At 36.5% G+C, this 17222-nt stretch overlaps 1 protein-coding gene across 1 annotated transcript in view; it reads right to left on the bottom strand.

Annotated features, from left to right (window-relative positions):
- Positions 1-16450, bottom strand: part of LOC107572231 (uncharacterized) — a 17265-nt gene extending 815 nt beyond the window's left edge. The window contains exons 1-4 of the mRNA XM_016258660.1: positions 16405-16450; positions 5401-5577; positions 2090-2311; positions 1205-1418 (exon numbers count right to left, since the gene is read on the bottom strand). Coding sequence (XP_016114146.1) covers positions 1205-1418; positions 2090-2311; positions 5401-5553 — 589 coding nt within the window. The 5' untranslated portion in view covers positions 5554-5577; positions 16405-16450. The remainder of the gene's footprint in view (positions 1-1204; positions 1419-2089; positions 2312-5400; positions 5578-16404) is intronic.
- Between the last annotated feature and the right edge of the window lie 772 nt (positions 16451-17222).

Here is a 17222-nt window from a genome sequence, read left to right on the forward strand (position 1 = left end):
TGTGTGTGTGTGTGTGTGTGTGTGTGTGTGTATAATTATGATTTTTTTTCCCCCAAACCATTATGTTCGACAGATAGAAATAAATAAAGACTGAAAATTAAACTACAATTACTAAATAAAACTTATTATTATTAAGTTTTTATAAAAAATATTATCATAAAATGTCATAGTCAACATTCCTGTGCTTTATGCCTAGAACAATATTATATAATAATAAAAAATTATCAATATGTTTTTTTTCCCCAAAACAGAGTGGAACTATTAAGCTTGACAAAGCCAAAAATAAAATACTAATAAAGAATGTAAATTACATTTTACTAAATAAAATGTCGTAATTTAATAATAAAACTGTATTATTGTTATTATTATAAAGATATACGTTTTAAGGGGGAAATGTCACAGCATAACAGGGTTGAACAGACAGTGCAGAGGAAAATAAAAATGCTGCAGTTAAATTATTTTAAAAACAAAAATACATTTTAATTTTAACAAAGGCAAAATGTATGTACAGTTCATCTTTATACATGGAATTTGGCTTCTTTTTTTTGCATTGCAAATTTTAGGTTTTAGAACTCAAATATTATTTAAAACCCTAAATGCATAGTTTTACTTAATCTAAATTTGTAGCGGTAAATATATGTATAGTTATAAATATGAATATCCATAACCACAAGTATAAGGGGACATTCACCCCGATTGCGTTTTTCCAGTTAAAAATGTGAGACACGGGAGAGTAGAAGAAGAGGAAAGAAAAAAAACACAAGTGTAAAAACGAGTGTAAAGATGAAGTTGAGCTTCTTCTAAATGCCACGTTTTTAGAACAGCGTGTCATGCGTGAGATGCTGCATCAGACACAAGACGTCAACTCAGCAGTCAAACACATCCATCAGTGCAGGGGTGGCGAACGTCGGTCCTGGAGAGCCGCAGCCCTGCAGAGTTTTGCTTCAACCCTAATCAAACACACCTGAACGCACTAATCAAGGTCTGAACAGTTACTAGGAAGCTACAGGCAGGTGAGTTTTAATTAGGGTTGGAGCTGAACTCTGCAGGGCTGCGGCTCTCCAGGACCGGAGTTCGCCACCCCTGATCTAGTGTATGTTTACATAGAAAATGCAGTGCAATGGAATGGGAAACCGTGAAAGAAAAGTAACACTGTATTTGGCCTAGAAGCATTCGGGTGATGTTAAACTGTGGCTATGCTCACCAGTGTCAAAGTTGAGCACTCGCGCAGCTTCTCCTTCCACAGTCACGGCGACGTTGTCTTCTTCGATGTAAGCGGCGCTGACGCGTCTGTACGACAGCATGATCTCGAACAGCTTGCGGCTGCACTGCATGTGGTGCTGGGTGAGTTCACTCAGACGAGGCTCGATGTCTGTTTTATACGCGTTGAACGACTGGTGGAAGATGTTCCTCATGATCTGCGTGAAAAGAGAGGAGGGTTCAGTCTCTCACCCTACAAGCTCATCGGGGTCTTTTCAAGCACATTATTACATACTCCCTCCACACACACACACACACACACACACACACACACACACACATATATATAGTGACTGTAACCAGGTAACAGCATGTGTCTGTGAATTACATTTCCTGTTACAGCTGTGTTTCTTTCTTTAGCTCTTTATTGTTTTCTTCATCAACCACGTTTCTGTGCTATTTTTCCTCTTTTCTTGTATGTGTTTCTTCATTATTTCTACTTATTCATTAATCAAACTCTCCAAGTAAGGCAAGATTAAATTTTTGAGACAATATAAACAATCACACAACCAAGATTTGCTATATAGTATATTGTTTTATGTGAGTGTACTGCATGTATGCAGGTAAAGTAGACTGTATATATCCAACTTTTAATTTATCGCTGAGTGCTAATATAACTATTTTGTTCAACTTTTTACCACTATTTTGCATTAAACATTGTTTCACCATTGAAACACCAACTGACATTATTTCGACTACATTTCAATTTTGAAAGTCGATTATGTACTGGCCGGAGAGGGCTAGCAGAATTTTGAAAAGAGTGCATAAACTTTAAACGCGATTGAGTTCATGAGCCTAACAGATGCATGCTGGGATTGAGACGTCTTACTGAAGAGTTAGCTGTGTGGCGCAGGAAATGCATCATTTTGGAGTCTGCATCCGAAGTGCAGGCCAGAGCCATGCAGCGGTTCCGGAACGTCCCGTAGATCTTCAGATGGAATCCGGGCTTCGCTGCCGGCTGAGAGGAGCTGCGTGATTCCTTCACAGTGTCGATCCCGTACGCCGACAGATCAAAATACAAACTATGTGCACGGATCTCTGGTGTGGGAACCTAGAAAACAGAAAAAGATTAAATTATTATTTTCTTGCTTATGTATGAAGAACATTTCGCTACATCTGGACCAGTATTCCATGAAAAGTAAATGAAAAATAAGTAAACACACACACACACACACACACACATATACAGTATATATATATACACAGTGGTAAACATGGCCTTGTCCCAACTTTTTTGAGATGTGTTGATGCCATGAAATTTAAAATCAACTTATTTTTCCCTTAAAATTATAAATTTTCTCAGTTTAAACATTTGATATGTCATCTATGTTGTATTCTGAATAAAATATTGAAATTTGAAACTTCCACATTGCATTCTGTTTTTATTCACAATTTGTACAGTGTCCCAACTTTTTTGGAATTGGGTTTGTATGTGTGTATATATATATACACACACTTTTTATATTTTATACATGTACTTATTTGTAAGTCGTCCTTGCATATTTAAATATTTGTTACATTGACCATTTAACTATGATTGGCAAAATAATTATTGTAGAGAAAAAAAAAGCTGAATTGCCTCTTCTATTCCCCATCTGGGACCAAATTGGTGATCTTTTACGCCTGATGGAATGAAGACAGGAAATTTAATTGGACTAAAGATATTTCTAATGGGGGGCAAAATCTCCGAGCAGGCACTAATTTCTGAAACAATTCACACAATCCAGCCAGGTCATGTTTTGGCATTTAAGGGTTTTTCATTTGTCTCCTGTCTAAACAGATATACACGGACTACTGAATATTCCTAAATGAAAGCAAGATTCTATTTTGAAATATGTATGTAATTTTTTAATGAAATCAATGAAAACATGCAATGTGAAGACGGAATTTCTTAACGGTACAGCAGCAAAAATCCCACCCATCATTTCAGCGTCTACATCAACATGGTTGAAATCACTGTTGAATCTTTTTTTCGATTTTGCAGAGTTTGTTGACTTTTCAGCAGCTCTTGTTCAAATTTTAAGGTTGATTTAGAAGTATTTTGCTAACCTTTTTACAACCATTAAACATTGTTTCAACGTTCTTTCCACATTGAAACAACATCCAACATTACGTAAACCACATTTAAATGTTAAAGGAACATCACATGTCTGCTAGGATGGCCTGTTTAATTCTAAAACCCAAAATATACAAAAAAAATGTACATGTACGCTAGTGTACAGTCGAATGCTTAGCTTTTTAAAGTATACTTCATTTGATAGCATGTGCGACACAAGCGCACTAGGACGTTTCATAGTAGTTAAGTGTCTGCGCTATTTCTCTCCAAAAAGTTATGAGCAATCTCAAAATATGAGAAGATATTTTGAAGAATGGTGGTAACCAAACAATTTCTGGTTCCCATTGACTTCCATTATATATTTTTGACCAAACAATGGGAGTCAATGGAAACCGAAACTGGTTACCAATATTCTTCAAAATATTTTCTTTCGTATTCAACAGAAGAAAGTTATAGAGGTTTGGAACAACACAAGGGTGAGTTAAAGATCGCAAAATGTAAATTTTGGGGTGAACTGTCCCTTTAAAGCTCACAGAGAGAGTGAAAACTGGTACTTGTCGTCACAAATCCTCAATATTCAGAGCCAAGTTTCAGTTGCACTATTAGACTAAAACCCTGCTTATCTCTGAACCTTATCAAGGTTGCTAAAGCTTGTTTGATGAATTACTGTATACATAACACAGACTAACAAAACAGCCTGTCAGGGATGCTAGCTGACCTTGGTTATCTGCGGTAGCGAAACCCTCTATACCATCTGCTCAAACAAAAAGCCCATTAACTAAAGAGATAGAGAAAAATCAATTATACAAACTGTCATTCTAAACCTGTGTAAAAACAATCAAATTACAGGCAGAATCTGATCCTCATAAGATGTGCTAATGATGGAGGCTGCAGCTTCTCTCCGCCTCACCTGCATCATCAGTGTTTATTGCTGGCAGAAATAGACTCTATTATTATTCATAATGGCTTAATTTCCTCACCCATATTCATAAAATTAATCAGCCCAGTAGGACCCTGATGACCTCGTGACCACAGAGCGCTCGGACGAACACTCTTTTCATAATCAAGGGTTAGGACAAGAACACAAATGAGAGATTTCTGAGAATAATAGAATGGGAAGAGTTAAAAGGGTTGCTACTGAGATGTAATGGTGTGATATGGTACAATGATTTAAGGAGAAAGAAAGAAAATGCATATGCACTGTAAAGGGCCATTCACAAAAAGTGAGACGCAGTGCTCAGGAAGGTTTTTTTTTAAAAAGTGCAGCACAGAATGCCTCTTCCGCCATGTTGCCATAAAAAAAACATTTGCCATGCCAACTTGCTACTGTAAACAAAAGCTTGCAATGCTTGCTCCGCCTCCGGGGTCTTCTGATTGGTCTGCGTGTAAAAGTTGAAAGTCTTTTAACTTGACACGGCATCTTAAAAAAACGTGGTGCTCGTGCGAGACACTGCAAAAGACCTGAGACGCGAGCGCAACGGTCAGACATGTCTGTCTAGCACGTTTACATAGAAAAGCAATGGAAAAGTAGCACATTGGAATGGAAATATGCATTCTGTGTGAACGGCAAAAACAATTTTGTCAAATAACATTAAATTAATTTCAGTAGTTTCATTTATGGCAAACATTGTGTTTAATATATTTGAATGTATGCTGAGGTTACAGAACTAAACTTTTTTAATTTAATTTTAGAGTCATTTTTAATTTTCAAACAAGTTAGCTTCTTAAGGCAACAACTACCTGTATTCACTTTTACAGTGTACAGAATATAGAAAAAAAGTATTTGGCTTTTTTATTCAATTAAATATTACATTGATTTTTATTTAATATAACCTTGAAAAAGACGCGTGCTTAATTGTACTGAATGTGCACTTGAGGTGTTTCAAATGTTAAAAGTATTTTTTTTTTCAACTGTACTTGCAGATAATATGATATTAATAAAAGTCCCCTTGAGTGTGCACTTATCAGCTTGTCAAGCTACTAATAGACATGTAGCAACAAAGCAACGAAACTCCAATTTCAATTTCATGGGCCTTCTGAAAAAACTTTTTAAAAACTTGCATATAAGCATGTATGTAACTCACCTGTCTCTGGTCCGGTCTTTCTATAGTAGCATTGGCACCATAAGTGCGACATGATTCCACGATGTAATCAGCGCTGATGCCCAGCACCGAGCAGGAGTCTCCACAAGAACCGTCAGCAACTACAATCACCCGCGGCCATTCACCCCTCGGCATCTTCCTCAGGTACTCCTCACTAAACTACAGGATCACAGAGAAGTGTAAGAGAAAACATTTAGGCTAGCAATACGGTTATTTTCCTGAATCAAAAACATTCAGTGCAACCAGTGAGTTAAGTAAGATTCCCAATCAAATTATTCTTATGAGCGGGCTCTTTTAAGGGAATCAAAAACATGCAGCACGGTCAGTCCAGTCTGATTCCCAAACTAATGATTCTGAAGCAGTCATTTTTAGTGATTCAAAAACACACAAGTGGAGTCTGATTCTCGAATGTATGACTCTTTGAGTCAGTTCCTTTTAGTGAATCAAAAACTGACAGCGCAACCAATTTTTAAGGATTCTTCTGAACCAGTTCTTTCAGATGAAAGTACCCAGTCTATTCAGTTTTCTGAACAAATGGCTCTTGGGAGTCTGTTGTTTTAAATAAAACAAAACCATTCTATGTGCACACTGTACTTGATTCTTGAACAAATGACTCTTATGAACCAGTTCTTTGAAGTGAATCAAAACATACAGTGAGTACAGTAGTCAGATTTCTGCACAAATGGAGTGGTTACAGTGTGGTCTGATTCCTGAATGAATGACTCAAAACCAGTTCTTTTTAGTGAATCAAAACATACAGTGTCAAATAGTCAGATTTCCGAACAAATTACTCATGAGACATTATTTTCAGTGGTTCATATACACACAGTGCATCCAGTGGAGTCTGCTTTCCGAATGTATGGCTCTTTGAGACTGCTCTTTGTAGAGAATCAAAAACTTAATACAAAGGAAAAACACCAACCAATAACTCTTTTGAACTAGTTCTTTCAAGTCATTCATTAAAACAAACAGAGATGGTTGTTTTAAACGAAACAACAACATTCAACAGGCAGTTCTACTTAAGTTCTACTTTGTTCTAGTTCTTTTAAGTAAGCACGGTCAGAACAGTCTGATTCCCTAAACATGACTCTGAACCAGTCCTTTTTAGTGAATCAAAACATACAGTGCATCCAATAGTCTGATTTCCAAATGAATGACTAAATTAAAATCAAATTAAACTAAATTAAATCAAAACAATCAACATACACAGTCCAATTATTGAACAAATGACCATTATGAATCAAAAAGCATAATGTATATAAAATACATGTTTTGTGTTTTTCATTGTTTAGTACTAAAACATCAGTAGGACCAAGTATTGGATTGGATTTATGTCTTTATGTCTTTATGCCATTAAGCCAGCACACTTCTCAACAACAAACCATGTTTAAAAAGGTCTTAAAAGTATCCATCATTCATTTGCATTGACAGCGACAAGTAAAGACTCTTATTTATCACTGATAGTGTGTGCTCCTCCGAGCAGAAGGACATTTTCCTTAAACCAGACTGACAGCTTGTCACCCAGAATAGCTCTAAATGAAATGAAACTCAAGTCTGGTTTGGTTTATTGGACGTGAGTGTCTAGATACATCAGAGACCTGGCATAAATAGACAGGCCTGAGAGTCCTAGGCCAGAGAAAACCATTTACACAAACTGAAACAATTACCTCACATTACACGACTGTGTCTGACATACAGGACAGAATATACTGTATAATGCCTAATATTAAAAAAACAATTGTATGTGACATGGTACTAATATGCAACAATACTGTAAGCATGTCAAAAGTATGCTAAATGCTTTTGTATGTTTGAAAGGCATTTAGTATAATTTTGGAAATAAATGTAGATATTTTGTACTTTTAATTATATATAATGTAAAAATAAAATAAAAGTCTCTTTAAGCCAGATCTTTTGAGTAAATAAAAAAAACACACACAATGTGAATAATACAGTCCGATTTGTGAATGAATGACTCTAATGAGTCGGTTCTTTCAGGTGAATTAAAAACAAACAGTTCAGCCAGTCTACTCCTGAACAATTGGTTCTAAAGAGTCGGTTGTTATAAATGAAACAAAAGCACAGTGTAGTCTGATTATGAACAAATGACTCTTGAGCAGGTTCTTTTAAATTAATCCAAAACATACAGCATGGCCAGTGTGGTTCAATTCCTGAACGAATTACTCTAAACCATTTTTCTTTTAGTGAATCAAAATATAAAAATATAAAATGTGTTCAGCAGTCAGATTGCCAAATAAATGACTCTTATGATTAAAATAAATAAATGAATGAATAAATTATATATATATATATACACACTTGTTTTAAAATAAAATTATACAATTTTAAAAAGTAATTACACAAACTGGAACGCTTACCTCACAGTACATGACTGCGTCTGACATACTGCACAGAATATACTGTATAATGCCTAATATTAAAAAATAGTACATGAAATGGTACAAAATATGCAACAATAAGCATGTCAAAAGTATGTTACATGGTCATCATGTTTTATATATGAAAGGCATTCAGTATAGTAAGTAGTTATTTTGTACTTTTGTTTATATTTAATGTAAAAAAATATATTAAAAAAAATAAAATAAAATGTGTCTCTTTAAGCTGGATCTTTTGAGGAAATTGAAAGACTCTTATGAGTTGGTTCTTTCAGGTGAATTAAAAACAGTTTAGCCAGTCTACACGGATTCCTGAACAATTGGTTCTAAAGAGTCGGTTGTTTTAAATGAAATAAAAGCACAGTGTAGTCTGATTCTTGAACAAATGACTCTTGAGCAGATTATTTTAAGTGAATCAAAAACATAGAGCACGGCCAGTATGGTTCAACTCCTGAACAAATGACTCTAAACCAGTTATTTTTAGTGAATCAAAACATACTGCGCATCCAGCAGTCAGATTGCTGAACAAATTACTCTTATGATAAATTAAACAAAAAGATAAAAATAATAAAAGTAGTATACTACATGCTCATCATGTTGTATAATTGGGAATAATATATATATATATATATATATATATACACACACACACATATGGAAATAGGTTGTTTTGTGCTTTTAATTATATTTGATGTAATAAAATCAGTTAAAACCGTAGAAAGTTAAGAGGATTTAAATTGGTATAAAATCTAGTGGAGACTTCCTGGTGAATTTATTTTCACCAAAACATGCTGTAAAAGTAAGGTGGAGTGCAGTGTATTAATGTGTGCACTTTTGTCAAATGTATGTCACTGCATAATGCTTGTGAAATAATATAGAATAGTATGCTACAATGCTACTCTGAACTTAGTCCATGAACACTTAAGTATCTCATGTTGCAGAATAAATATCAAAAGGTATTGATTTCCAAAAAAAAAAAAAAATCTTTGGTTCAGTGGCAGATTGCTTGGCCCTCAGAAGAACACGGCCAAGATAAGATGCCCAAAGTGTCCCAAACAAATGCTTGTCTAGACTGAAAATAAATCCTTCTCAGCATGCAGCAACCCACAAAAGAAAGAGCACTTTTATAACAAACAATAAAATACTGCTGGCCTTCACAAAGACCAAAATAAGAGCGAAAGAGCCAGAGAGAGAGAGATCTTCAATGGTTAGCTGTCTGTAGCTTTCTGAATGCCTTCTCACTGCACCTGTTTAACATAATCACCTGTTCATTATATGACAGACATCAGTCAGTTAGTTTGTTGGCACTAAATGTGTATTTAATGAAACAGTTTGAAAACTGCCATCACAGTAATTTCCTGTATATCAGAGCCATCTGTCAGACCAGCTCAAAATGCTTTCTCATGGTGATAGAAATTAATTGGTGCTTGTATTTTTTATTCCTGAGGCAATTGCTGCTCTACATTAAAAATTTTTTTTAATTTTCAATCTTTAGAGAAGTGAAAGGAGCCATACCTGTGAGCAGAAAACACGTGTCCAGGAAACAGATTTTAATTGCTGTAGGTCATTTTTCTGCAAACGGACAGCAGCTTTATTGAGCGCCTTGGCTGTGACTCTGTCTGCTGAGTTAACACTGACTGAACTGTAAGGACAGTGTCTCTGCTCAGCAAATCTATTGGAAGAAGCACTTCAATTATATTTCGTGGTTTCTAAAGCCAGTGGCATCATGCACCGTTGCCTTCTTTTTTTATGATAAACATGGTAAATTCACTATTTTAAATATGCTTAAAAGTTTTTAGTTTTTTTTACAAATAGAAATAATTTCTACACTTTTTTCTCAGTGTTGTACCATTTGACAACTTTAAATATAATTGCCTTGTCATAAAAAGGTCAAATTATTTTATATTTTTAAGACACTGGCTTTGACACACAGGATCTACGGTGGTCCTGTGCTGGTCTTAACCGCACAATAGTTGGTGCAAGTTGGTTATTAACTGGCCAAAGCTGATTAATTGCTGATCCAGGCTGGTCAATAGATTGTTTAAGCTGGACATTAGCTGGTCATTGGCTAGTTTAAGCTGGCTATTATCTGGGCCAAACTGGTTATTAGTTGGTGTAAGTTGGTCATTAACTGAAATCAGTGTACAAATGCGCATATTTTTGTTTTCTAAGCCCACTGCAGTTTATTTCGGCTGCTGCTGCCGGTGTCACAATGGGTTTAAAGAGGCTAAGTGTTTTAAAAGAACTTCGGATTTTAAAGGGGTCATATGATGCGATTAAAATTTTTCCTTTCTCTTTGGAGTGTTACAAGCTCTTGGTGCATAAAGAAGATCTGTAAAGTTGCAAAGACTAAAGTCTCAAATCCAAAGAGATATTCATTATAAAAGTTAAGAGTCAGCCACACCTACCTAAAACGGCTCGTTCTAACTCGCCCCCACATGTCTACATCACTATGTGGGAAGATTTGCATAACACCGCCCAAATGTTCACGCAAAGAAAGAAGGCGTAACTTTTATTCTCGCTGTAGTATTGTTGCAGCCGCCGCCATGTCCTGTGTGAAGGCACTGTGATTCGGTGTGAAAGCGAATCTACTTTGTTTGGTCTTCCAAAAGAGGACGATATCTGCTTCATCATGCCTGGAGCTGATCCGTGCTGGTCGCTGAGGAAATACTACAACTTTGCGCTGTCGATCGCCGGATCGGCTTTCACCGTGGATGAAGCGGAGTCCAGCCCGGAGTCGTCACATGTCCTTCCGGACGCTCCTTCGTCGAAAAGCCCACCCGCCTCTGCTCACTCTAACCCTCCGGCCGTTCCTCATGCTAGCCCCCGGCCTCTGCTCCCTGTAGGCCGCCGCCGCCACTTTAGGCTCAGTCAGGGGGCCAGTTCTCCTCTGGCCAGATGAAACCAGCATGGTGTGGTTTAATTCCAGGCTGCAGCACAGTTCAGATTGTGCAGAGGACTTGTCTGGTTCCCGTGGTCTTGTGCTGATGGATGTCGAGGTGAAAAGGTCTTCACAGAGGATCTGTCTCTGGTGTGCATCAAGCAAACAGCTTTGGTTGCTTCAATTGCATTAGAAAACACTGATACATTTCTGAAAATGCATATTTTTATGTCCAAAGAAACTCATACAGGTTTGGATAATTGGGTCAGTAAATGTTTGCAGGAATTTTGCTCATACATCAATTCCAATTTGAAGCAGCTGAAAGTCGCTAAATAAGGACTACACCAGTTGTCTGAATTATCAGGTCACATTCTTGCTGTAGAAAAAATAAAATAATAATAATAATAAAATAAATAAGTTTTCAGAATTACAGTATATTGTGATGGGTTTGAATTGTAAGGGGTTGAAGACTAATGAAGATCTTAGCCAGCATATACTGGAACATAGCACATAATTTACAGTCAGTTTTCTCCAAGTATTTATCACTGTTATTTGTCCCCATAACAGAGTTGAACTTTTTGACAAGTTCATATATGGTGAGGCCAATATAAGTAAAACTGACAAAGATTACAAGAGAAACTGTTTGAACCATATGATCAAGACTACTTTTATGTCACTCTCTAAATATAATATCATAAACATCAAAGTAGGTTTTAATGTCACAGCATAACAGGGTTAAACAGAAAATAAGAGACAAACTTTAGGGAAAACTAAGTGCTTTTGTGAAAACTACATGTGCAAGCATGATATTTCAATAAATTCAATAAAAAATGGCTAATATTCCATTCCAATTCTCTTTTTTTTTTTACATATACACTCTAAATTAATTATCTATCTATTAATCTAATCTATTAATTATTATTAATTATTAAACAGTGTTGAATACAGAATTTACTAAGTATACTTCAGTATGCTGTTAATAACATCAGTCATAGCACAGAAACTTCTGCATTTCCTGACAGTGACCCTATGACTAACAGATTAATCTTTCGCAAAACAAAAGAAAAAGTCTGAAAGATTAGCAGACTGTCATCCGAAATCAATAACACGATATAGAGAATTTAACATTATCCAGTAGAGCTTTACTTGCAGCCCCAGTATTGTCACCTCAGTATTTTCACAGGATTTCCATCACACTTCTTAGAAAGGCAATATGTTGGTTGGTCTCTGGTTTTTGTAACATCAGTCCACTCTAGACTATTTTTAGAGTTAGTTTGTCGTACTCTTCAAGATGTGATGTTATATTCAGCTTTTATTGATTCTCAAGAGCTAAAACTGTCAAGATGATGAAATCCAGTCTCAGATTAAACTGTAATAAATTACTGCTCTTCCTTCCAAACTGTGTATTGTATTCTGCAGTGTTTACTGTGGTGCAGTGTTGGAAAAAATCTGTAACAGTCATAAATGACAAATTACAACTGTGAACTCACAGCATCATTGATTCCAAATTCCCTTTAAGGCAGTGGTTCTCAACCTTTTTTTTACCCCAAGGCCACTGCATATAACTGTGATTCATGATTCCAGAAGTTTCAAGGACTGTTAGTCTGCAAAATCAATATTTGAGGAGGCAAATTAAAATAATGTCAGTTTTTCACAATTATTTACAACAGGATCTGCATTTTTATGTCGGTTAGAATATTAGAACGGAAAAACATTGACGTAACACAATCATGTACATCAATCACTTTACTGAATACTATGAAATAAAAAATTATTACCTTTCAAAATATTACCTTTTATCTGTTTTCAAATCCACATTATTTGAAAATCACAGCATCGATGTCTGTCAAAAAATAACATGCACAATACATGGTAGTATTTATGAGAAGCAGAGGTCCAGGGAGTGCATGCATTTCCTGAAAACCCCACTTTACCTGATGTTTTGACAACGTCAGTGCGTTCTGAGAGAAGGTGAAAATGGCGACCTAAGCAGCTTCCACATGCTGTCTGTCAGAGATCGTAACATACACAATACATGCACATGAGTATAAATTTGTTTTTGTTCTTCTGAAATTGAAAGGTGATTTTTACTTTTCTCATCTTCTAAGCTGTTGAAAAGATTAGTTTTAACACTAAGCATCATATAAACCCGGTTTTAGGAATCCTTAGGAACATATGGCTGTCTTGTCATTTTGATTGCAGATCAATAATAATCACACAGCAGACTGTTGACAATTCAAAATGCAGCTAAAGACTGATTATCTTTTCTAAAGAGATAGCAATGTGGCATGTAACTGCGTACAATGCAGCACATCATGTACTTGTCATGATCTCCAGCTGCAGTGCCCATGAGCTCCTCTAGAGGGCACTCCATTCTTTACCTTGCCATTCACTCAGAACTCCATTTCCCATAATCCTTTGCCCGGTCTCATCAAGTGCATCACCTGTCTCTCATCAGATCTCATCATCAGTTCACAGCTGTCTCACATTAGGAGGACTATAAGAATAGCACAAACACTCTCTGTCATCGCTGGTGATTAAATGTTTAGCTCTTCTGTGTTTTCTAGTGTCCATGTTCCTAAGTTTTGCCTTTCTCGTGTTTTGACCTTGGACTGTTTATTGGATTGCTCTTTTGTCTCGCCCTGGATTGTACCTGTTTGCTGGTGTTTGACCCTGTCTTGACCACTCTTGTGAATAAAAGCTGCATTTGCATCCTCAACTCTGTTATCACTACGCCTCCATCATTACAGTACTATTGCAACAGACTCATAACTATTTTACATTTTGGCAAATTTATTTTAATTTGTATGATCTAAGTTGTTCGTTTTTGTACAATCCGCTTATATCCCACTGATGGTTATATTTAAGGGAGGACCTTTATGCCTACTTTTTTCAGAAAAGCATACATTTTCCTACAATTCACATTGTATGATTTTATATTTAATCGCCACCTTGCAAAATAGTTACATTTTCCTGTGAGATTGGGTTGACTATTGCAACAAGGCAATACAATATTAAATGTACAAATACACACTTGAAGGTTCAAGCAAGAGAAAATGATCATTATTAAACTGAAGTAGTTGCCATGAGGTTGCTAAGGTGTTCTGGGTGGTTTGCATTCTGGTCCAAGACAAAAAACTCCCCCAAGTCTCTGTGGTCTCTAGATACGCTATGTACAGTAAGTGTTTGTTTTTGTTTGTTTGTTTTACTTGTTTGATTTGTTTGTTTGTTTTTGTTTGTTGTCCACTAAGTTAAATATTGCAATAACCCTTAAAAGTATAGTTCATCCAAAAATAAAATAAAAATTGTCATTTAGTCACCCTCATGTTGTTTCAAACCTGTGCGTTGAACAAAGAAGATATTTTGAAGAATGTTGGTAACCAATGAGTTGCTGGCAGCCGTTGACTTCCGTAGTATTTTATTTTTATTTTTTATATATATATACTATGGAAGTCAATGGGAACCATCAACTGTTTGGTTACCAGCATTCTTCAGAATATCTTATTTTGTGTCCAACAGAAGAAAGAAACTCACTGGTTTGGAACAACTTTGGGGTTGAGTAAATGATGGCACAATATTCATTTTTGGGTGAACTATCACTTTAATTTGATTTTCAAAGAAGGTTCTGCTTGGAATAAAGTATCACAATTCAAGGCCAGGTTATGCTGTATCATTTTTCTGGAACCACGAAGAACGAGACAAATATGTTCCAGTTGACAGCCATGCAGTTTATGTCAAGGACTAAATCACTCACCACTTTCTTAATTTTTTAAGAAAACACCATAAACTTAATTGACATGTCAAATGCATCCATTCCCTCTGCGATCTCTTTTCTCGTTTCATCATCATTTCTCGTTTCATTCATCAGGGTAAGTGTGCTGACTCTGGCTCATATTGAAGATCAATATGGGGACAAATGTCCTGCATGACTTGCCTGGACTCACATTAGCACTTTGACCTTTATTATAATAAGCTGGAAGGGTTGTACAAGATGTGCAAGCAGCACAAACTGAATGTCTGTAACATTAATTTACAAGCAGTTCTGATCAAAACAACACTGAAGGAGGGACTGAAGTATCTTTTGTCTTGGCCCAGTAAGCGATCACTTAAAAACCACCTAGTACATCCAGCTACCAAGAAAACTCTAGAAACCACATAGAAATGCCCTAGCAAACACCCAGAACACCTTAATAACTACATAACGTTAAAAAGGACTAAACACCTACCAATTGTAAAGTGATGCCCTGGCAACCACATAACATGTTAAAAAAAACATTCAGAATCCCTTACAACTGCATATCAACATCCTAGCAATCAACCAGAACACCCTAGCATGCACACACAAAATGTCCTGACAACCACCCAGAACGTCTGCAACAACACAACAACATGCTAAACATTACTTATAACAGCCACATAGCAATGCCCTAGCAACCAACCAGAACACCTTTACAACCTAGTAGATACATGTTAAATGACTCAGAATATCTAGCAACTGCAGAGCGATGCCCTGGGAACCGGCTAGCAACACCCTTACAACCACATGGTTGCACTCTAACAACCACCTAGAAACCACATACCAATGTCCTGGAAACCACCTATAATACCAAAAAATCAGTGAGCAGTGAGTTTTAAAGAGGCAAACAATAATACAATACCCTAGCAATCACCTAGCAGTGCCCTAGCAACTACCCATAACTACTAAGCAACTACACAGCAACATGCTACCAATAACTCAGAACAACTAGCAGCTGAATAATGAAAACTTGGCAACCACCCAGAACACCTTGTAAACCACATTACAGCATGTGAAAAACAACTCAATACACCTAGCAACCATGTAGCAACACCCTGTCAATGGCCCACTACCCGCTAACAACCAACTAGCAATGAGCTACCAACTTCCAGAACACCCTAGAAACCATATAGCAACACCATAGCAACCACCCAGTACACCATAACCACATAAAAAAGTGTTAAAATAACTCAGAAAATCTTGTAACTGCATAGAGATGCCTTGGCAATCACCTAGCAACAACACAGCAACACCCTACCAACCACCTCAAACACAACAACCGCATAGCAGCTGCATGTCAAAAACAACTCAATACACATAGCAACAGTGTAGAAGTGCCCTGGCAACCCCTCACAACCCCCTAGCAACCACCTAGAAATGCCCTAGCAGCTTCCAGAACACCCTAAAAACCCTATAGTGACGTCCTAGCAACCACCCAGCATACTTTAAACGCATAAATGGGAAAACAAATAACTAGTAACTCCATAGTGATGCCCTGGCAACCACCTAGCAACTACCAAGCAAGCACACAGCAACACCCTAACAACAATCCAGAACACCTAGCAACCACATAGCATGGTTTTGTAGACACAAACATCATGGCAGTGAGTTTTGTCCAGGCAAACAATACTACAATACCCAAGGAAACATTTGGAACACCATAGTAACCACATAGCAACTTGATAAAACTACCCAGGATACCTAGCAAATGGTATAGTGATGCCCCGGCAACCAACCACAACACCCTAACAACATGGCGGTAAATTTTGCATAGGCAGACAGTACTCTAATACTTGTCACAACACAATGAAATGGACTAATTTATGAATTCCTCAGTGTGTTTCAGATCACACAGAAACATAATCATGTAAAAGGGTGTAAATGGGCACTAAGGAAATGGTGCTTTTAACTACCTTCAGCAAACGCTTGTCACTCTTCAGGCACCTGGCAACCGCAGAGCTCCAGCAGAATTGATTCATCCAAAGAGAATCCAGGTGTTAATTAATGGCGGCCGGGCAGAAGGAGCCAGATAGCAAGCAACAGGATCATGACGAGGCGGCCAGCTGACATTTGCCATGTCTCTTAGCAACACCATATTACTTCTGTGATAGGTCTGCTGCGCATGTTACTCACACAGTGACAAGTGTTCATTCCATCATAAACAGCCAGGGCTTTTTTTTTTACTCAAAATGGACTCTATTTAATTTCTTAATACATGTTTCGGGTCTTATTTTGCACAATTTATTAGTGTATGTTATTCCAAAAATTAATAATAAATGTCTGTCTTCATAATCCTTTTCAAAATGTAATAACTTGGTCTGCCTCTCAAATTACTTTCCTTTTTGGCTGATTTCAGTGTGCCTATCATTAAACCCTTCCTATCCACCACCTGGCTCCCAATGAGGTCATATAGGAGTTTCCACAATAATAAAAAAAACTTTTTGAAACACAAGAGCAAAGTTCTCACAAATGTACTCTTTGCATTAATGTTGGTTTTATATATGGGTTTGAAAAGCTTTCATACTATTTTCAAGAAAAGTTTCAAATAATTGAACGTGGTGTGACCATCAAAAAGTAAAACCATATTTTTCTGAACACCTTGAATAGATAGATGTCAGTGTGCATGTTAAGTATTTTTATTTGTACAAAAGTGAACATAGTTTTAAATTAAAAAATATTAGAAATTATTAATGCATTAAAGGAATAGTTCATGCAAAAATGACAATTTGCT

This window comes from Sinocyclocheilus grahami, unplaced genomic scaffold (genome assembly GCF_001515645.1).
Source record: "Sinocyclocheilus grahami isolate Dianchi unplaced genomic scaffold, SAMN03320097.WGS_v1.1 scaffold1720.1, whole genome shotgun sequence".
In the NCBI taxonomy this organism is placed as follows: domain Eukaryota; kingdom Metazoa; phylum Chordata; class Actinopteri; order Cypriniformes; family Cyprinidae; genus Sinocyclocheilus; species Sinocyclocheilus grahami.